This window comes from Fringilla coelebs (assembly GCF_963513975.1).
Source record: "Fringilla coelebs genome assembly, chromosome: 16".
Classification (NCBI taxonomy): Eukaryota; Metazoa; Chordata; class Aves; order Passeriformes; family Fringillidae; genus Fringilla; species Fringilla coelebs.
The window spans coordinates 14,657,250-14,679,842 of record NC_140042.1 but is presented as its reverse complement, the minus strand read 5'-3'; the positions used below and the strand labels follow the sequence as shown (position 1 = coordinate 14,679,842).

Sequence of the window (22,593 nt, the reverse complement as noted above, 5' to 3'; positions counted from 1 at the left end):
CCAGCATGTTAAATGTAGAGCTGTCCCTTAGATGACTACACTGAATTCAGTATAAAAATCCACTCAGACCTTTTGGAAAAGGAGATTTCAGGACTCAACACCTTTTTCCTTTGGGTCACCTTGTCTTTACAAGGAAAGGCTGGCCCAGCAGCAGAAGTATTTCATTCCAGGGGGGCACACACCTGCCTTGTTGGTATTGCTGCCCAGAATAGCTCCCAGTGATGACAGAGCTCATCTATGTTAAATTAGCCCTTGGAAAACATCCCTGTTCGGAATCTCAGGCAAGATGCTCCCTTGACACAGGTCTGAGGAGCAAAAAGTGAAAGCCTTTTCCTGTCACAGCCTCCACACTGCTCAGTCCAGCGTTAAAATGCACATTTGTGACCCTGCACCACCTAAAAACCATGGAAATCCATCTCCCTGCCTGCCCTCCTGTCCCACTTCTCCTCAGCTGTTCCTCAGGCTTGGAACTACCTTTCAAAAAGGAAAAACATACCAATATTCAATCTTGCCTGGAGAAGCTGAGGCTGCCCCTGGATCCCTGGAAGTGCTCAAGGCCAGGTTGGACAGGGCTTGGAGTGATGTTGCATAGGGGAAGGTGTCCTTGCCCATGGCAGGGGGTGGCACTGGATGAGCTTTGAGGTCCCTTCAACCTAAATCATTCCATGATTTTAGGACCAGCTGCCCAACACCCAGGCTTTCATTAACCCTTTATCAAGAAATCACAAGTCCAAAATGATGTACTACGGACTATACCAAGCAAAAATACACACAAAAATAAATAAATACATTTGCATGCAAATACAAAGCAGGTCAGGAGTCTCATTGCCAGCAACAAGTAGTGTGATAAAAATCACAAAGAATCATAAAATATCCTGAGTGGAAAGGGGTCCACAAGGATCAGAGCCCAGCTCCTGGTCCTGCACAGGACAACCCCAAAAACATCCAGGCTACCATGACACAGGTGTCACCCCTGCAGAGGCAAGTTTGGAAAAGAAAAAAGCAGAGGGAAGTGATTCAGTCCCCACGTGGGACAGGGACCCAGCCATCCCTTTGCTCCCAAGGCTCCTGCAGCACCTCCTGCTCCAGGTTGGAAGGCACAGAGCAGGAATGGGTGAAATCTTCCAAGCCAAGCCCAAAACCCCCAGGCACAGACAAGAGGTCTGTCCTTTCCAGCTGGGAACAGCAGGATCACTGCTGCAACATGCTCCTGTGGTAAGGAATGCAGGATGAAACCATGGCATGGAGGCTTTAACTAGAGGAAAACAACCCAAATCAGAGAAACAGCCTTCATCAAGCCCAAGAATAGAGAGAGAATGTAGATTTTTGTCCTCTGCTCTGCCTTTTACTGGCCAAACAGCACCAAATGTCAGCATCCAACTGCTCTGCTGTGCCTCTCAGGCAGGGTCCCGGCTGGTACATCTCAAAACCAAGCTCAGGTTTTCGAAGCCCAGAAACTCCAGCAGGAAGACAAACCCAAGAGCAGCAGGTCACCTTCCAGTGTCACCAGTGTTTCACCACAGAAAGGGGCTCCCTTTCCACTCAGGGCACTGTTCTCTGCTCTTTCAGTTTTATCAACACCAATTTTAACTTAAACAGCACCAAATGCTTGGTGCAGGTTCTCTGGGCCCAGAGACTGAATTTGTGTTGCCATGTTAAGCATCCCTGAGCCCTGTCACGGCACACTGCCCTCTCCCCAGGCACAGCCTCCGTGCCCAAATCCCATTCCACGTGCAGCCAACACTTATGGGAACAAACAGAGCTCATACTTGCCTCAAACGTGACGAAGTCATCAAACTCATCGGGGCAGGCCGGGGCTTCCTCCTCGGGGGTATATCCCATATCATACAGCTGGCTGTCAGGGTCTGCAGGGGGAAAAAACACACAGCTGCAATCACCCAGAGGGAAATCTGCACCCTCACGCCCAGGGTGGGTTTGGGAGATGTGACAGCGGAGGGACAGGAGCTTCTGTGTGCACGGACCGGCGCCTCCAGCCCTCAGGAAGGGCCTGTGCTCCCAGGCATGCCACCTGCACCAGGGCTGAGGGCAATGGCCGCGCCTCTCCCTGCCTCAGATCCTACACGGCCCTTGCTGCTCCTGGCTTCATCCCTACCCCTCCATGCCCTCCATTCCTCTCCCTATCTCCGTTCCCTGCATCCTCTCATTCCTCTCCCAGAAGGCTTTAATCCCGCTGTGGGCAGGGAATGCCTGGGATGTGTGTGTGCGTGTGTGACAGCCAAGTGCCATGGGAACGGCGGGGAAGGCAGGCTGCAGCTCCGCGGCGCCTGCTCCTCCCGCGGCCACCCGCAGCAGGAGCGACCGCACAAAAACGGGAGCTTTGCAGCGACAGAGCCTCCACACAAAAACAGGGGCTTTAAAGCGAGAGAGCCTCCACACAAAAACGGGAGCCTCCACACAAAAACAGGAGCTTGCAGCGAGAGAGCCTCCACATGAATCCTGCTCCTTGCGTGGCCACAGGCATCAGGAGCATAAAACCAGCTTTGCAGCAAGAGCCTCCACGCGAATTCTGCTCCTCCCGTGGCCACACGCACCAGGAGCCTCCACACAAAACCAGGAGCTTTGCAGCGAGAGAGCCTCTACGTGAATTCTGAGCCTCCACACGAATCCTGCTCCTCCCGTGGCCACACGCACCAGGAGTCCCCACACAAAACCAGGAGCTTTGCAGCTTCCACATGAATTCCTGTGGAGAGGGCCTCCCCGTGACTTCCTCCTCGCAGCCCCGTCCGCAGCATTGCTCCCGGCCCTTCCAGCGAGGAGAGGAGCGAGAATTCCCCGTGCTCCCTCAGGCAGCAGCTAATGCCCGATCCGGCACACGGCCTAGATCCCGGGCGGGAGGCACCGCATCGGGAGCAGTGCTGCAGTCCCAAAATAAACAGCAGGCTGGAGCCCACACAGCCTCGGAGCTGCCATGGCTGCCGAGGAAGCAGGGCCGGGAGAGGAGGAGGAGGAGGCCCCTGGCCGTGCTCCCAGGGAAAGCACAAGGATCTGGGCAGGGACAGGGGACACCTTTCTGTGCCCTTCAGAGCCCCGGCCCCACAAAGGGACACATAGGTTGTCCTGCCGTGGCTGCCCAGATGGGACAGTGCCAGCCTCATTCAGAGGCACAGGCAAAGCTCCTGCTCTGGATCCCTCTCCAGGTATCAAGAAAGGCCATTTTTCGTTAAGGAATCACGTTGTGGTCATTTCAGACATCTGGTAAAAGGTCTAGGGATTGGCGGGTTGGTCAAGGCACTGGGGGTGCTCAGCCTGGAGAAGAGAAGGATCCAGCGACACTTTCCAGGGCCCAAAGGGGCTCCAGGAGAGCTGGAGAGGGACCTGGGACAAGAGGCTGGTGTGACAGGACACAAGGAATGGCTCCCACTGCCAGAGGGCAGGGCTGGATGGGATATTGGGAAGGAATTGTTCCCTGGCAGGGTGGGCAGGCCCTGGCACAGGGTGCCCAGAGCAGCTGTGGCTGCCCCTGGATCCCTGGCAGTGCCCAAGGCCAGGCTGGGCAGGGCTGGGAGTAACCTGGGACAGTGGAAGGTGTCCGTGCCCATGGAATGAGATGAATTTTAGTCTCTTCTGACCCAAAGCATTCTGAGAATCTCTGATTAGGGCAGAGGCCTGCAGCAACACCTCCCACCTGAACACCATCCCCAGGGCCTCTCAGCTGACCATCAAATGCACACATAGGTGGGCACCCAGGAGACACTGGAGCCACCAGGAGAAACTGAAGCCTCCAGGAGATACTGCGGCCACCAACCTGAGGAGCTCCCTGGAGTGGGAGAAGCTGAACACGTGGCACCAAGAAATGATCCCTCTCCTCACCAGGGCCTGACTCCCAGGGTCAGGCTGTGAATCCACTCCAGGAATGACCCAAATTGCTTTTCCAGTGCCAGACCCAACACTGTGCTCCACAGGGTCAGGGCTGCAGCAGGGGGAAAGGTGCTCTTGGTCACTTCAATATCCCAGTGCTGTCCCACTGTGGCAGCAGCAGTGGTGCTGCTCTGAGCTCTCCTCCAGCTGCAAAGCCAGAGCAGGGCCCTGGGATACAGCTGGAAATGCTGCTGCTGCCTGGGCACTCTGCTCAGGGCAAGGCCACTCCTGCTCTGACTATTGGGGTAGCATGGGAGGATCTTGGACTTCATGACCTTGGAGTCTTTTCCAACATTAATGATTGTATAAACTGAAGATGGCATTGTCCCTCTCCCCAAATGTCCCTCTGCCCCCACCTGCACAGCTCCCCCTGTGAGCCTGAGCCTACAATCTGGAGGAGTTTTCCCATAAATTATCCTATTAATTTCCTGTGATTTGAGCCTGGTGGCTGACAGCAGGGAGGGGATGGGGATGGGGACCTGCTCACCTCAGTGGGTGCCACCAAGAGGAGTCTTTGCCCACATCTGGGGGCAAAACCAAAACTAAACAGTGTTCCTGGAAGGACTTGTGTCACACCACCCAGAGGGAACAGGCAGCCACCTCTCCTGCCCACCAGCACACCAGGGCAGTGGTCAGCTCCAGGCCATCTCCAGAGATCCTGCTGCACCCCACAGCAGCCCCTGGAAGCACATCCCAAAGGCACAGGCTGCTCCCTTCTCCTCATTCCCTCATTATTTCTTTTCCTCCCCCTCCAAGTAGACACACAAACACTTCCTACTCTTCTACAGACACATATAAAGATATTTATTCTCCTCATTTCTTCCAGAGGGGCTTGAAAAGGGAGGATCTGCAGGCAAGTGAAGGCTTCCTTTGGAATCAGGGGTATGAAGCGTGGGCAGAGCACAGGCACAAGCAGCTCCTGCCATCCATCACCTGCCTCCTGCCCAGCTCCTGCCTAAACCAGGGGCTCTGGAGCCTTCCCAACCCTTCAGGGAATGAACATGCTGGGCATCAACGGGATCCTTGTTGCTCCATCTGTGTGCAGAGAGCCCAGCCCAAAAAGGGGGTCTCTGTGTACCATGGGTTTATTTTCACAGCAAATTCCAGTATAAAAATCAAGGAAAGGCTGTCTGAGAGGTCACCTGCACCCTGGTGGTGGCATGGCCAGCACAAGCCATGCCCAGGAGCCAGCATTCCATGTTCCCACCTCCCCATGAGTCACAGAGAGCAAAGACAAACAGCACCACAAACAAAGGTTGATTTTTCTGCTGGATTCATTCCCTCCCCCTCCAAAAAAAGCCATATGGTGCTTTGTGTATAGGGAGAGTTGCCATGGAGAGCCTGCAAGTCTGCCAGCACAACTGCCTGCATTAGGCTCACAAATTCCTGCCCAAAAGAGCCAAAAAACCCCGGGAGCCAAAAAATCTGAGACCTTTGGTGTGGAGTGGCACTCCCCATGTGGAGTGGCACTGTCCCCAGGTGCAGAGGGAGCCACGTGTGACAGCTGGGGGGGTTTGCCCCCCTCACACCAGGAACAGAGCCAGGGGTGGCTGTGGGCCGCCAGCAGCAGCACTCAATAGCCTCAATCTGTGGCACAGGCTGAGCTCAGACCCTCACATTCCCTCTGCTCTCCACCCTGGACATTAAAGTCAAGTCCCAGCTGACCCCTGCTCTGCTTCACGTGCCCTTCTCCCTGTCCCTCACACCCAAAGCAGCCTTTCCTTGCTTACACCCATCCCTGATTTCTCTTCATCCTTCCTCACTGAGAGCTGATGTGTCACAACACTTGGGGTCACCTCTGCCCTACTCTGCTCAAACCCATCTTGTGCCCAGGGCTGGGGGTGGCATCAGGGACTGCCTTTTGTCCTCTGAGTGTCCATGGCCAGCTTCTCCTGCAATTCCAGCTTTATCCATCACTCCCACTGCCAGGCCAGTCACATCCATAAACATCCAAAAACCTTAAAGGTAAAAATCAGGCCCTGAGAGACCTTCCAGGGAGCTTTACTGCTAACCCACCACAGAATCACGGAATCACTCAGGCTGGAAAAGCCCTCGAAGATCATCAAGTCCAACTGCTCTCCCAGCACTGCCAAGGCCACCACTAAACATGTCCCCAAGTGCCACATCCACATGACTTTTAAATCCCTCCAGGGATGGTGAATCCACCACTGCCCTGGGCAGCTGTGCCAGTACCTGACCACCCCTTCCATGAAGGAATTTTCCCAATATCCAACCTAAACCTCCTCTGGTACAGGTTGAGGCCATTTCCTCTTGTCCTGTCACTGGAAGCCACCATTTAAAAGCCATGTGGATGTGGCACCTGGGGACATGGGGCAGTGGTGGCTGGGGTAATGGTTGGTTTCAATGATCTCAGAGGGCTTTTCCAACCTGAATAATTCCGTGGGCTCTCCATGGGGGTGGGTGAGACCTCTTCCCATGTCTTGTTGAGCTCCAGAGCTCTCAGGTGTGCCAGAGTCACCTGGGCTCTCCCAGGAACCCTCAGGAACAGCAGTTCTGGGATAAAGCTCCTGAAATAGATTCTGAAAACTGCTTCCAGAAGGCAGGATGGCAGCGGAAAGGCACCTTGAGTGAAGGGCTGTGGGTACAGCAGTGACACATGGGTCACACAGAGCCAGTTTTATCAGCTTCATATAGGAGTGACCTAGAAAAAGAGCCTTTCAGGAGCATTTAAGTCATCTACCAACACGCTGTACACACTGCTGCAAGCCACAGAGCCTCCAGGTCTGAGTGATTCCAACAGGATGGATTTTGTGAGCTCACAGACCTGCATTGATCAGTGTGGGAATAAGGCTTGGAACCTGCATGAATGGCACAGAACAAAACAGACCCCAGAAAGGAGCAGGATGAAGTTCTGGTTAGCTTAAGGGAGAACAAGTGATAGAAATCCAGCTCCCTTACTGGGAATGCTGCTAGAAAATGACACACACAGCCAAGGATTTAAAAGTTGCATGAATTCAGGAGGATCCTGCACAGGGGAAGCCACTATCCAGTATTTCCAGAGGCAGTTCAGGGTCTCATGCTCCAGCAGCCATGTGGAGTGATCCCTGTGGGATAAAGCCAGCACCAATGGCACCCACCCACCTTTTCCTTCCCTGGAGTGGCCCAGGAGTACATTTATAATCTGATGCTCCCAGAAAAGAGCAGCTTTCTGCTCCTTGCTTTCCCTGTAGCTCAGCTTCCCCTAGAGATGAGCCAAGGGAGCAGGAGCACTTACTGCAAACTATCATTTTCCAAAAATGCCCCAGGGGAGGGAGCAAAGGCAGCCCAGGCTCCCAGGGAGGCAGTGGCACAATGAAGGTTGCTTACACAAGCCTGACTAATGCTCTTCAGCAGCCCCTCAAGTCCTGAGCATCACTTATTGTATTTGTGGGGTGGCCCGTGGCAGGAAAGAATGATGAATCTGACTCCATGTTCTCAGAAGGCTAATTTATTATTTTATGATACTATATTATATGAAAAAATGCTATACTAAACTATACTAAAGAATACAGAAAGGATACTTACAGAAGGCTAAAAAGATAATAATGAAAACTCGTGACTCTCTCCAGAATCTGACACAGCTTGGCCCTGACTGGCCAAAGAGTGAAAACAACTCACAGCAGAATCCAATGAAACAATCACCTGAGGTAAACAATCTCCAAACACATTCCAAAGGAGCAAAACCCAGGAGAAACAAATGAGATGAGAATTTGTTTTCCTTTTTTTTCTCTGAGGCTTCTCAGCTTCCCAGAAGAAAAATCCTGGGTGAAGGGATTTTTTAGAAAATGTGACTGTGACAATCACTCTCACTGACCAGGGCTCATCACACATTCCCTTTGATCCCTTTCCCATGGCACAGGCCCTGCAGCCTCCTCCAGACACAGCATGGAAAGGAATTCCCTTCATGCCATGGAGGCCCTTTGGAGGCACAAATCGGCTCTCCCTTCACCCCAGAGGCCTGGAGAACATCTGCCCCAGAGCAGGAGGCTACCCCTGGCACCTGGAAACTGTGCTGAGTTTAACACCTGGAATTTGTGCTGAGTTTAACACCTGGAATTTGTGCTGAGTTGAGTTTAACACCTGGAACTGGGTCCTGAGTTTAACACCTGGAATTTTGCTGAGTGGAATTTAACAACTGGAATTTTGCTGAATTTTAACACCTGGAATATGTGCTGAGTTGAGTTTAACACCTGAAATTTGTGTGGAGTTTAACACTTTGAATCTGTGCTGAGTTGAGTTTAACACCTGGAATCTGTGCTGAGTTTAACACCTGGAATTTGTGCTGAGTTTCAAACACGGGGTCTAATTTTTATTTCCCAGCAATCTGAGTGGCCTTTTCAGAGTGTGCCAGTCACCAAGCCCAGCTCAGATTCCTGCAGGCTTGTGCAAGAACAAAGGCTCACTGCTGGAGGTGTGGAAAATGAGGTGCTGCCTAGGGCCAGCAGGGGCTTAGAGCCACTTTCTGATGGAGAGACTGAGCCTCCAAAATAGCACTTGCTGCTGGTGAGACCTTCTCATGTCCTCCAGCTCCTTCACTCCTCCTACTTCCAAATCTCCACACCTCTGCAAACTAAGCTGGATTTTTAGACAGAGATCACAGAATCAGGAAAAGCTCCAAGATCATCAAGTCCAACCATTAACCCAGCACTGCAAAGCTCACCACTCCCCGTGGCCCTGCACTCCCTGCTCTGGGAACAGATGGAGGCAGGACCTCGAGAAGGAGCTCATGGAGCCAGCAGAACATCCCAAGTCAGCTCCCAGGGGCACATCAGTGCTGACACAACCTTGGGGACACCCAGGGGCCACTCTCCTGTCCAGGCTTTGAGAACCCTGAAGCAGAAACTTCTTGAGATGCTCCACACCCAGGAGCTCACAGAAGGCAATTGTATCTTTAGATATCTTATCTTTACCTTTTACCTTTATCTTTATATATTTTCTTTTATATTTTAATATTATTTTATTTTTATATTCGTATATAATAAAGCTATAAATAAAATATATTTTATATGGTCTTTTATATATTTTATCTTTATCTTTTTATCTTTATATTTTATCTTATCTTTATATAAAGATTGTTCCACAAGCAAAATAAAATTAAAGAGAACCCTGACTCAGGAACTCAAATGGAGCAGAGGTTGTGACATCTCAAATAAGACAGGCAGAAACCAGGCAGTTCCACAGGCTGGGACTGACTGGATGCCCCCAGTCCATCCTGAAGGCTTCAGCCATCCAGCTCAAAGCTCCCACATGGAGAAATGAGGATAAGAATTAAACCCAGTTCAATCCTCCCCAGCTCAGAGCTTCCAGCCCCGGGCCCAGGAAATGCTCACAATGTTCTTACCTCCAAGCATGGCTGAATTTCATTTTCAGAGTGGCCCAGGCACAGCTTTCAGACCCACAAGGATTAAAGGGAACACTTTCAACACCTACAGCACTTCCATCAGCGTGCAGGCATTAGTATTTGTCAGTCAGGTCTCACTTGCCATTTCTGCCCTTCACTAGCCACACCAAAAGGTGACCACAATTAATGGCAAGCCTCTCCAAAGCTGTCACTGAACCCTGGGGAGTGGTCTGGATCAGAACCACCCACATGCCTCTGGAAAAGATGTGATGGACAGGAGAGCTGTGAGCCTGGGCAGGCACTACAGACACCTCCTGCTCCAGCCTAGGCTCCAACCTCAACAACAGAGCTGCAAAATCACCAATTAAAATTATTTATAAAGTTATTTTTAAAGCCTCTGACCTCAGACTTGCCCTCTATGTCCTGATCAGAACCCAGCCTGGGTTTAGGGGAAATTGGGGACAGAAGATACCTAAGAGGAGAGGCACTAAACTACACCTGCAGGAAGAATTCTCCCCAAGGTGGTGCTCCACAGTTCTGAGCCACCTCTTGGAAATGATGACTGTGCTGCTCAAAAATGTCCTGTGTGTTACAGGGAGGGTTGAGCAGCCCTGTGCCAGTTTGGAGTCCCAGTCCTCCAAAATCCCCTAAAAGCTATGCAGAGTAACAGGAAAATGCTCCTGAAGGTGCATGTTTAAATCCCCTTCCCTGTTTCTCCCCCTAACTCCAACACTGCCAGAAAATCCCACGGAAGCAGAGCCAAACCATGTGCCACCTGTCACAAAGGACAGGGGAGATGCATTATTTAAAGTGATTTTGCTCCAACTGGCTTCTGTACAGGAAACATCACCCAAAATAAAACAAAATCATGGAGGGGGGTGCTGTAAAATTGGGGTTTGATCCTTTTTCCAGCCATTATCTGTGCCTGACCCCTCCCCTGCAGGGGAAGGGGCACAGGGAGAAACTGGATCTTTTCAGAGTACAAGGGCTCCAGGAAGGCACTGAGGGGCTGAGAGGTGACAAACAGAATTGCTCAGGTTGGAGAAGACCTCCAAGATCATGGATTCCAAACATGGAAACAAGGTCCAAACAAGCCATTGCCCTCATCAGGGGGGGTTTTATTAGAACTATCACATCATCTCTGCTGAGCTCTCTGGAATTATTAACTACATTAATAAAAATTCCTATTGCCTCGTTAGCAGAAGTCCTTCCTGTTCTAAAGAGGAATTAACTGGCCAGTGATTTACAGGAGCAGTTTGGACTGTAAGAGCTTGGGAAAGAGGATCATGAAGAAGAAAGACATTGAGGGACACAGGGATCAGGCCAGGAGGGGACACAGCCTCCTGTGACACATGGGAGTGAGATGATGCGAGCTGTGCTCAGCCACAACACCAGAGAATTGGGAAAATTGGTTTTTCCCAGTGTGTGGATGCCCACTGGAACCACCCCACCTGCTGCTCACCCACCCAGCCCTGGTTTCTAGGAAATCCACATCACACACGACCTCTCCTGTTCAGGGAAACGCTCTGGAGAAAAAAGCTTTTGCCACATCAGCCTGTCAGGGTGTCACAGGGGTGCCAGGTCACCCAGTGCAGTCGCCAGGCCCCAGGCTGTGACAGAGCCAGGCAGGGAGGAGCAGAAATCCTGGGTGAGTAATTATCCCTTTGTTAATAACTCTGGATTGACTGGATTCCTCAGGAGAAACAGCTGAGAGCTCTGCAGGGCTCCTTTCCCCCTAGCTGGGGCAGGGATCTCCTGAGCCCTGTCCAGGTGCTCCTGCTCAGGAGGAAGGACACATTCCCCACCTTCCCAGGCTGATCCAAGCACTGACAACCCCTCACTCTGGCCTAACATCCAAACCTGAGACAGCAGAACAGGCAGGACAGAAACCACCCCCCACACCCACGTGCAGCCACCAGCCCAGCCCAGCCCAGCCCAACCTCCTCCCACGCACTCCCCAAACCTGAGGCGAGCCCAGATCCCAAAAGCATTCCCAGCTCCAGCTGTGGAGGAAAGCAGCACAGCCCAGAAAGGGAATCCTGCAATGGAGAAACACAGGCAGGAGATGGAAGAGGAGAAATGTTATTTAACAGAACTTGCCTCTCTTTCTCTCTCTACCTTCTTTTTTTCCCTTCTCATCATCTCCAGAGAAGAGCATGCTAATGTTATAGATACATATTATAATGCTGGCTTTTTGCAAATATTAAAATGATTTTATATTTGTAATGTTAAAGTAATTTTGTTATAAATATGTAGTTTTTATTTCTGTTGTTAATTAAGCTTAGTGAAATAGCTGATATAAGCATGCTTGGGTGGGATAACACCCAATGCACACAGGATGAGGACACCTGTACAGATCAGCCAACCATCAGCACTCACTGTCTGAAGGCAGTGTGGGCCAGGGCCCAAAAACTGGAGGTGATAAAAAAGGATTAAAACCACAGCCAAGGAATACCCATGCCCCAAAAAGGTGGATCCAAGGAGGAGATGTGCTAAACAGGTCTTGGAACATGTAAACTAGTTTGGGGAAAAGTTTACTATGCATAAGGGTCTATGAATATGCAAAGAGCTGATGTAATTAAAAGGAATTTAAGGGGTATCCCCAAAGAAAACAGGGTGCACTTGGCTGAGTGCCATAATAACCTTTGCTCCATGGTCCTGGTCTCCTCTTGTTCTTCATTAAACTCTTAAAATTTTCACAGGAGAGTGAACATGTTTGTCACATGAAGAACTACTCCAAAGCTCCAATAAAGCACTGCTCCCTATTTTCAACTTCCTGGGAAAACAGGTAGTCCCTGCAGTGGGTTTTATCCTCCTTTCCCAGAAAATTTTGCTTTCTCTTGGGCATCAGATTTGTCTTTATCAGGTTGGGTTTGTGGTCTGTGGGTCAAAAAGCCACCACAGGTTTCCTTCACTTCAAGACAGAGGAAGTCTCTCCACTCTGGAATTAGCTTTGATTTCCAGGAGATTTGGCTACACAGCAATGCTTTTCCCACCCAAGGAATGCTGAACCAACAGTGATTCTTTGGGGATTTGATCCCAGCTTAGAACCAGAACTCCCTTGGACTCAGGTGTATTTCAGACTTGTTACACTCCACAATGGTGACTGGACACAGCCAGATTTCTCAGGCATCTGCTCCAAAGCAGGAATTCATGTATGGGGAGAGATTCCTAAAGAAGGAATTCTCAGAGGGGCAGAGGTTCTGTCTTAGGTTGGAAGACGTGGCTGGGGCTGTGTGTTCTGTTTAATCTGTCAGAGCTGGGCAGTTCTCTGCTGTTCATGGGCAGTTTTCTTTATCTCTCCCACAGCCCATCCTCCCTCCAGCAGATCTCTGCTGTCCATGGCCACTGAGTGTCCCTGCAGGGCTGATCAAATTCCATCATCCCATGGGGAGATGCTGTGCCCAGGGCAGGAGCCAAGCATTCCTACCTGGATACAATCTGCCCTGGAACAGCACAGCAGCCTTTGCCCCCTGCATTCCCAGAGGAGCAGCTTTCTCCTGCCCTGCATTCCCAGAGGGAGAGCAGGCCCATCTCCAGCAGCCCTGGAGCTGCAGAGGAAAACTCCCCCCTTGTGCAGGATCCTGCTGCAGCAGAACCACAGCTGGCACTGCAGGAGGGCTGAGCCCCCATGGGATGGGGCTGTGCCCCCACCCTGACACACAGAGGACAGGGACTGCTCTGACTCTGGCAGGGTTGTTTTGTATTACTGCATTTTTATTTTTCCTAATAAAGAGCTGTTATTCCTGCTCCCATATCTTTGCCTGAGAGTCCCTTAATTTCAAAATTACAATAATTCAGAGGGAGGGGGGTTACATTTTCCACTTCAGGGAAAGCTCCTGCCTTCCTTCACAGACACCTGGCTTTTCAAACCAAGACATTCCCATGCCAGTCTCCCATTCCTAGCCCCCAGAGCCTTCACAGCATTTTCCAGCAGCATGTTTGAGCCATTCCTTGCTGCTCTCATCCCAGAACTGCCTACGGACACAGCTCTCCCAACACTTCTGCTCCTCTCCCAAAAGTAGGTCAATGCAGTATGTCATGTGCCAGGCTGCTTTGGGGAAGCACAGCTCCCTCTGAGCCATGGAGCACCCACAGCACAGCAGCCTTCCCTCCCTGTCACCCTTCACCCAGCTGCCACACTGATGAATTCACTACAAACAAGTGTTTATGGAAATCAAAAGAGAAATGCAAGTGAAGAAACTGCTCTGCTGAGCCAGAAGTGCCCCCCCCCACCAGCACCCAAGTCCTTGCCCTGGTACATTGTTATTAGATCAAATCCATTCATGGTTGGATTCAATCATTCTGAAGGACTTTTCCAACCTAAATGATTTTATGTCTGTATTATAGCAGAAATAGTGATTTAAAAGAGCTCAAGAACGGTGTGATTGTGCTTCCGCTCCCAGCTGCTCCACAGCTCCTCTCTCCCAGCAACTGCCCCAGCGTCCAGAGGGAACAGAAAATGACCCCTGCTCATCCAAGCCTCCCTGCTCACCCTGCCATGGGGAAGAGGACTGCAGCCAGGATCTGCTGATCCTGGGGGCTGCACAGCTGCAGAGAAAGTTTTCCACGCACACAGGAGCATTTTGGGGCTCCTGGGAGCAGAAAAGGGACTTTTCTTCTCCAAGGACACTGGGGGTGGAGGAAAGGAGCACCCAGCTCAATGCCCCCACCCTGGGGCTGTACCTGTGTCCTGCTCTTCCCTGGAACAGCCTCCAGCTGGGCTGGGTCCAGACCTGCTTGGTTCTCCTGCTCTTTGCATCTCCACAGAGGATCAGCCCCTCACAGAGGGGTCTCTGTGCCCTGGATACACCCAACCCTCCTGTCAGGAGAGGGATGGAGACAGACCCCAGGTCCTTGTGACCACAAGCACCCCCAAAGCAGCTCAGCTCCATCCCTCAACGCTCCTAATTCCCCATTCCCTGCGAGCACAGAGTTACAGACTCAACCACAGAATCATTGAGTCTGGAAAGACCTCTGAGATCATCAGGTCCAAACTGTGCCTGGTGCCCACCTTGTCACCAGCCCAGAGCACTGAGTGCCACATCCAGGCTTTCCTTGGACACCTGCAGGGATGGAGGGATGGGGACTACTACCCCCACCTAGGCACCCCCTTCCAAGGCCTGACCACCCTTTCCCTGAGGAAATTCCTTCTGATGTCCAACCTGACCCTCCCCTGGAACAGCTTGAGGCTGTTCCTTCTCTTCCTGTCCCTGTTCCCTGGGAGCAGAACCTGACCCCCACCCGTGTCCACCCTCCTGTCAGGAGTTGTGCAGAGCCACAAGGTCCCCCCTGAGCCTCCTTTTCCCTGGGCTAAAGAACCCCAGTAAAGCCCTCACACATTTTTATAGGCAGGCCCAGTGGTTTCCAATATAACCCTCTAAGCACCACTATTTCAAGGGGAAAAAATCCAAATTAATTTCAAGAAAGCTCTGGCTGCTCCTGTCACTGGCAGAAAGGGGCAAAGACAAGCACATGGACCCCAAACCTGACAAGCACAATCCTGGTGCTACAATCATCCTCCTGCACCACAGAGATGAGCAGAATCCCAAGCTCCCAAGAACAGCACAAGGATTATATTTTTTTCAAGTATCCATATAAATTTTAAAGAGCCATTTAAATCTCCACTCCTTTCAGGGGCAGAATTAACACTCATCTTCCTAAAGTCCTTATCCCCACCAGCAGTATGTATAGCACATCCATATGGATCTGCCAGAGCACAGCAAGATGCAAAGGCAAAAATAAAAAAGCAGAAGACATAATGAGAGCAATTTGGGTTTTATTCTCGCTCATGAATCAATCTTGATTTTCCATTCACGGCAGCCCCTGTTCCCTGCACGCCAGCTGTACACAAAGAGGCATCTGTCCTACCTTCAGCCATCAAAGGAGCTGTGTCCCTGTGGATGCTGCTTCAGCCAGGGTTAGGAGCAGCAGGAGCAGCAGGGAGGTCTCCACTGCAGCAGTGCTGCACGAATCCAGGGATCAGCAGATCCCAGGGGAACGTAGGAAGTGCTCAAAGCGGTGCCAGCTACTCCCCGAGTTTAGTCAAACGGGCACACGGGCTCTGCTTCCATCTGCTGAGCCTTGGGCAAGGCTTTCCTTCCCAAAAGCAAAAGCTGCAATATTCAACTGGGCCTGGCCACCCCCTGTTGCAAATCCACTGCACCTGCAGCAGCCAGGTGGGGCAGAGGGCTGAGGATGCCCACAGACAGAAATAACTGCAGGATTGGGAGTGGAGGGGAACGCAAGCTTTGGCTTCTGGAATTATCCCTGGGCAAGGGAAGCTTTCCTTTTGCGTAGCAAAACCCATCTGCAATGCAGATCCTACAGAGGGGGGAAAAAGCCTCCACACAAAGCAAACAGGGGTTACCTTCCTGGGTACCCAACAGCCTGCAGTGCCCCCAGGAGCCAGCGGGATCCAGGTCACCAGGGCAGCCAGCCTGGCTCTCCCAGACCCATCCTGTGCCACCACGTGCTGCCTGCAGTGGCTCTGAGTGGCACTGAGTGGCTTCTGGGCACACTGGGCTCTGAGGTGACATCTCAGCACTGTCAGATCCCGAGGCACAGCCAGAGCAGTGGGAGCAGGGAATGTGGCACACAGCCTGCACGTGGGAAAACCCCGTGGATCTGGTTTTGGGAGCTGATGTGCAGCTCCCTCCTGGTTCTAAGCCCTTAAGGTATTGTGGGAAAAATAGTAAAAGTGAGAAGCTCAGGGCTTCTAATTAAAACAAGGGATTTTCTTTCAGTTTCATCTGTGTGTTATTTGAAAAATGCCTAAAAATTGGTGGATTGGGTTCTGCCTCTTCTTACCTTAACTATTTTCCCCACAAGGTACAACACTCACATCCCTCATTCAGAGAAGGGCTGCATGTAGCCTTTCCTCTCAGGAAATTCCCAGCTGACACTCAGCTGCCAGGACCTCACCAACCTTTCTGGACAGGGCTGCAAAAACCCTGGGAACACCCCCTGAGATCCTCCCAGGGATGCTCCAGGATCAGAGAGCACAAACCCTGGGAACACCCCCTGAGATCCTCCCAGGGATGCTCCAGGACTGGAGAGCAGAAACCCTGGGAACACCCCCTGAGATCCTCCCAGGGATGCTCCAGGATCAGAGAGCACAAACCCTGGGAACACCCCCTGAGATCTTCCCAGGGATGCTCCTGGGATGGGGACCGAAGAGCTGCAGCCCCACAAAGGCTCTGCCAGTTCCAATTAGGAACAGTGTGGTGCTCCCACCCAAGCTCCAGGCAGAGCCACAGCCTGACCCCCCACCTCTGTATTTGCTGTTCAGCATCCTGCCCTGCCTGCTCCAGATTCCCAGCTCCAGGCTCTTCCCTCCAGCCAGCCTTTGGAAGTGCCTCAGGGGAGCTGAAGGTGCTCCTCCTGCTCCAAGCCTCTTATTCAGCCCCTGGAGTATCTTTCCCTTGGCACAGTGGATTTATGATCCAGCTTCTCTAAAGCTGGCACTGCCAGGGCTCTCCCAGGTCTTCCTCCTTGCAAACAGGAACTCTCTTAGAGTTTCCAGGTTTGGGTGTTGGCTCTCAAGCTGGATTTTCCATCTCCCCAAATCCAACAGGCCTTTAGTTGAAGCATTTAAAAAATAAACAATAATAACAATAAAGAGCTGTGATTATTTCCATCCTGGGGCCCTCCCTGAGCTCCTGGACACATCCATCCCTCTGTGGATGTGCTGTCTGTTCTCAGTGCACAGGGGCCCCTTTGTTCAGGGATCAGGAGCCAAGGCAGAAGGGCTGGATGAGACTGGGAGCTCCAGGAATGCACCTTTCCCTGCCTGGCACAGGGGTCCCTAAACTGCCTGCCACCTCCAGCAGGGGCACCTCCCATGGCCCCTTCCCTGCAGGCTGCTCCCTGCAGGACAGGTGTTCCAGATGTTTCAGCTCCTAGGATGTGTGTGTTGCTCCTTACCCTTGTGAGCTGCAGTGTGAGCACAGAGATGTTCAGAGAGACCCCTGCAGAAGCACCAGGTGTCTGAAGCTTTGAAGGTTTTTAATACCTGGACAAGGGAAGGGCTCTGCTGGTGAGCACAGACCTGGCTGTGTGCCTGCACCCAGCTGTGCCTGATCCTGTTTGCCACCAAACCCCCTCCTCCAGCTGCTCCTGCACCCAGCACCCAGAGGAGCAGAGCTGCTCCTTGGTCCAGGCACCTTGATTCCAGCCCCCTGGAATGTCACTGCCCCATCCCAGGGCAGCTCCTTGCACACAAACAGGCTCCTGCCTGCCAGGCTGAGCTTTCCATGGGCTGGGATGTGACCCCTGGTTCCTGTTTCTCCCTGAGGAGATCCTCCAGGAGCCAGAGCTCCTCACTGTGATGATGCAGCAGTCACTCTGGCTCCCTCTCTGTTTCTTTTCCCTTGGATCTCACTCATCAGTGGGAAATATTTTTTTCCATTCAAGAAAAAGAGGGAAATGTGGGAAATGAATTTGTAGAGAATTTTCAAAGCCTGACAGAAGGCTCACATGTGTACACAAACCTTGAAACAAAAAATACTAACTTCGAAATGCCATAGAATAAGACAGACATTCTTAAGAGAGGTATAGAACTAGAAACAAGTTTCAAAAAATAACCTTACAAATAAAACTAGATACTTTAGAGAAACAGAACTATAAAAGATACATTGTAGTAAGACCCACGAAGGGGAATTTTAAATGTTTAGCTTTAGGACATTTACAGCATAGTGTACCAAAACCTGATGGACCAAGAAATGCTTATAATGGATTATAATTAAGAAATAATTAGCTTCTGATTTTAATAGCATCTGTATTGTCTCACCCTTCACATAAGACTGAAAAGAAAATAAAAATTTTTAAAACACCTCTCAGTTTACTCCATGTCTAAGTCAAAAAAAACTTAATCCAACAATGGCAGCCAGATGCACCAGGTCTTGCCCTGGCTGAGAACTCTCCAGGCCTCAAAACCCCCTTTTTTAAGCATCATACTCTCCTTCATTACTGCCTTCCCTCCATTAGCAGTTTCTCAGGTTTTACAATGCAAAGCTGTAAAATTCCACTTCTCAGAGGTATTTATCCCCCCTGACAGGCTGCCAGTGCTGGATCCACACTGCCCCTGTGCTCTGCAGTCTGCCCAGCCTCCCAGGCACCAGCCACACAGACTGGAAAAGCTGGCAAGCCACTCCCTGAGGAGCAGGGAAGGATGAGGGGATCCTGTCACACTAAGCCTTTTTCTGATCCAGAGATGGGGCATTTTAAAAATTAAAACATTACATTTTAAAAAAAATAATTAAAAATGCTGAGAGGCATTTTAAAAAAATTTATTCTATTTTTAGTCTCATGAGAAGGGTGAGACAACACAGAAGTTATAATTCACTCCATCACAATCAGAAACCAACTATTTCCTAATTACAATACACTATAAGTGTTTCTTGGCCTGTTCTTTAGTTTAGTCTTTTTTGTAAGGCTCTCTAAGTCCTTTACCTGCAACCAAAAAAAGCAGAGTTACCAATGGAATCCTTGCAGGAAACAGCAGCTTCCAGCACAGAAACACCTTGTAACCAACTTTTTCCTCATAATCAGAAAGATTTGAGCAAATAACAGTGAATTTCTTGAGCTGATCCCAAACTGTGTCTGCTCTCCTTGAAGGGAACATAAGTGATCAGCAGGGGAGGACAAGGGGATCCAGCAGGCATGAGCAGGAAGGGCAGGAACACAGAGACCACAGGGAGCTGAACCTGTCCCCACAGCCCCAGGCCTGAGAACAGAGCTCAGGCACCTGAGAGCCACAGCTCAGCACTTCCCAGAGCAGGGAAAGCCTCTGGATTTACTGGGATTTGGGTGATTTACCCAAATTTACTGGTAAATTACTCTGGAAGCACTCCCTGGCCATCCACACTGCAGGCATAAAAAAACTCCTACACCCATGAGAACCTACAAAATCCACACCCATGAGAACCAGGCTTTCCCACCCAGCCTCCACTGTGGGAGAGCAGGAGGCAGCCAGGAGGGGCTAAAACCTCTCCTTAAAGCCCCAAATCCTCATCCCTCTGCTCTGCTCCCTCACAGTCAGCATCACCTGGCCAGGCAGACACAGAGCTGGCCCAGGGTAGTGCAGGGATGGCCCTGGGGTTGTGTGAGGGCTGCAGTGGCTCCTGCTCCAGGCTGGAGTTCCTCAGGCAGTGGGACATGCCCTGGCACAGGGACAGACAGGGAGCTCAGCATCCTGCATGGAAAGGCCAAGTGGGCACAGAGCAGTTGTGAGAAATGCAGCTGACAGGGGAAATTTGGCTGGGTGTGTAACTGCACCTTCAGTTTGCCAGGCTCAGGCAAATCCCAGCTGATCTCCAGAGAGAGGAGAGGCAGAGGAGAGTGGGACATCCTCAGAAACCAACACAGACACCAAAAGGTCCAAGCTGACACCAGCTCTCTCTTCTGTTACTGACCCAAGAATTAAAGAGCACCAAGAAATCCAGCAGAGCATTCCCTGACTAAAAATAGGCCCAGCTAATTAACAAACCTTGTTAAAAGGCACACCCAGCAGCAGCATGACCTCTGCTTTGGTTACAAAGGGATGATCAATATTGACAGTCTCGAGAGCAGCAGCAAATCCTTCAGATGGCTTCAATGTGAGCAATGCTCAGCTGTGAAACTCAAAGAACCTCCTCTGCTCCCTGCCCTGGGCTTCTTTTATAACCAGTTAATGCCATGTGTTGTTAGAGAGCTCAGCCCTTCCTAACCACTGTAATAAACACATATCAATCTCTTTCAAATTTAATAAATAGAGCCCCTAAAAGCTTTGCCTGGATCTGCTTTTCCCATTCAATTAATAGAACACAACACCAAAGTGATGAATTATTGAGGAGAAACACGAGCCTGGGCTTTCACAAATGCTCTACTCCAATGGCAATTTATTACAAATTAATAGTGTGCTGCAGCTCCTCCTGCTTGCTGGCAGCTGGGAATTGCTCAGGAAACTTGGGAGCTGCCATAAAACACTGCAGCCCTGAGCTCAAATCACCCTGGAGGGGTTTGGGTGGGAAGGGAGCTCAAAGCTCCGAGGGTTTGGACAGCACTGTCAGGGATGCACAGGGGGGGATTGCTGGGGGGTCTGTGCAGGGCAGGAGTGGGACTGGATGCTCCCCTCAGTCCATCCCAGCTCAGGATATTCTGTGCTTCCAGGATATTCTAAAAGGAGCCCAAAGTCTGGAGAGTCCCAATCCCACAATCACCTTTTTTGCAGCATTTGGGCACCCCTCACTCCATTTTGGGTAACTTTTGAATCCCATTCCAACTCCAACACCTCCCACTGTCCCAGGCTGCTCCAAGCCCTGTCCAGCCTGGCCTTGGACACTGCCAGGGATCCAGGGGCAGCCACAGCTGCTCTGGGCACCCTTGAAGTAAATAAATAAATAAAGAAAGTGGGGGTGGAACTGGGGAGAAGGAGGAGGGATGGAAAACTGACAGAAGAATGGGAGAAATCTTTGCTTTGAGGGGTTTTTACTCCTGGGGCAGCACAGTTTGTAGGGGAAGGATGGTTCTTTGCCACCCTTGCAGCACACTCCATGGGCAGGGCTGCAATCCCAGATAAGCATCTCTGAGCAGAACTGGCAATTGTGCAAGGATGATAATTCCCATTTGCACATCCAGAACTCCAGCTGCTCAGAAGGGAGATACCCAGATTACTCACACCCTGCCCATAACAACATGCCTGGCCCAAAATGACCCTCTGGCACTCTGAGAAAAATCCCAAACTGAAAAAAATAACTGGAAAAAAAAAACACCTTTTCTGCAGCAAAGGGGTTCAAATGGCAACCAGCCAGAAAGATACTTCACATTTCACCAAGCTACTGCTCTGGAAGCACTTGCAGGAAGCCCTCAGGAGCCATGTGGGGATTGGTATTGACCTCTTGGAAGATCATCCTGACCCCAGCCAGGGAATTCCAAGTTCTGGTTTCATGTGCTGCTTGCTAAAAACCATCTGAGCATGTTGATCCTCCAAACACTTGGAGTGAAGGTTATAAATGCATTGGTAAACTCACCAGTAAATTGGTAATTCCCATTCCAGTGGAAGGTGCCCTGCCCATGGGTGGTGTGAGGTGAGTGTCAAGGCCCTTCCAACCCAAACCATTCCATGCTCAGTGCCAGTGTTGGAAGATGTCACAGCCAGCAGCTCACAGACACCTCCAGCAGCATGGCAGCCACTCCACCAGAGCAAGACCCCCCAAAAACACAGGTGAGAGACACCCAGCCAGGAGGGACTCCCCAGGGATGTTTCTTTGTAGGAACTTTCCTGATAAACAACAAAACATGGAACCACCACCACCACTGCTGTACCACATTTTTCAACCCCTATGAAATGTCCCCAACCTCTCCCCCTTCCCCTCCACCCAGCACAGAGCAGCAACTCTCACAAAACCAAACCCAGATGGTTTTCCCCATGGTTTTCCTTCTCTTTGAACAATCTTCTCAGCTGAACCATGGTGTTAAATTTGACCAGTTCCCATCCTCACTCAGAGCACAGCAGGAAGCTCACCTCCATTTCTGATGGCTCTGATGCCCCGATGGAAATCTTCAAAGCTGATAACTCCCAATCCACTGGGATCCAGGTATTTTGTTAGGTCCTTTACCTGCAACCAAAAAAAGCAGAGTTACCAATGGAATCCTTGCAGGAAACAGCAGCTTCCAGCACAGAAACACCTTGTAACCAACTTCTTCCTCTTTATCAGAAAGATTTGAGCAAATAACAGTGAATTTCTTGAGCTGACCCCAAACTGTGTCTGTTCTCCTTGAAGGGAACATAAGTAATCAGTACAAAGGGGTTAATTAGGACTTGGTTGGTGTTGAAACTATTGCTGAGCCTTGAAGCAGCACTTCAGGCAGGGTCTCCTGTAACATGGGCCTGCTTTGCCAGGGATTTGTTTATTTTTATGGGTTTTAAAGAGGTCCTGTCTTAATTGGGAAACTCTGTAATAGGCTGCCTGGTAGGAGGGCCCAATTAAGAGGATTTGGTGATAATGAACTGCTCCATGTTACAAATTTAGGCCGTATAATTGAAACATTTTCCCAATTAGACAATGCCTGAGGGGGAGGGAATCATGTCAGGCCAGGGTTGGGATGGGGGTGCTGCAGCAAGGGGCACTCTGAGACTCTGAGGATGCTCTGGGGTGTTCAAAGAGAATGCCAAAAGGGCAAAACCACAGGGCCCAAAGGGTCTCCAAAAGGTGCACTTGGTTCCTTCCTTTCTTCTGCTATGAGCAGAGATGCTTCTCAAGCTGACCCAGACATTTATTTTAAGAGCTTTTGAGGCACCTTTGTCTATTCTTGTAGCACATCCTTCAGCTGAGGAACAATCCCAGGAGGAAGCTGGTGAGGTGAGAGAGGTGAGCTCCATACTCCAGAGC

General features: G+C 50.7%; 1 protein-coding gene across 2 annotated transcripts in view; it reads right to left on the bottom strand.

Annotated features, from left to right (window-relative positions):
* RAB11FIP3 (RAB11 family interacting protein 3) overlaps positions 1-22,593 on the bottom strand; it is an 81,678-nt gene that overhangs the window by 38,802 nt on the left and 20,283 nt on the right. For both annotated transcript variants that reach the window (XM_084216339.1, XM_084216340.1), the window contains exons 2-3: positions 21,726-21,819; positions 1,774-1,865 (exon numbers count right to left, since the gene is read on the bottom strand). In XM_084216339.1, the coding sequence (XP_084072465.1) occupies positions 1,774-1,865; positions 21,726-21,819 (186 nt within the window). The remainder of the gene's footprint in view (positions 1-1,773; positions 1,866-21,725; positions 21,820-22,593) is intronic.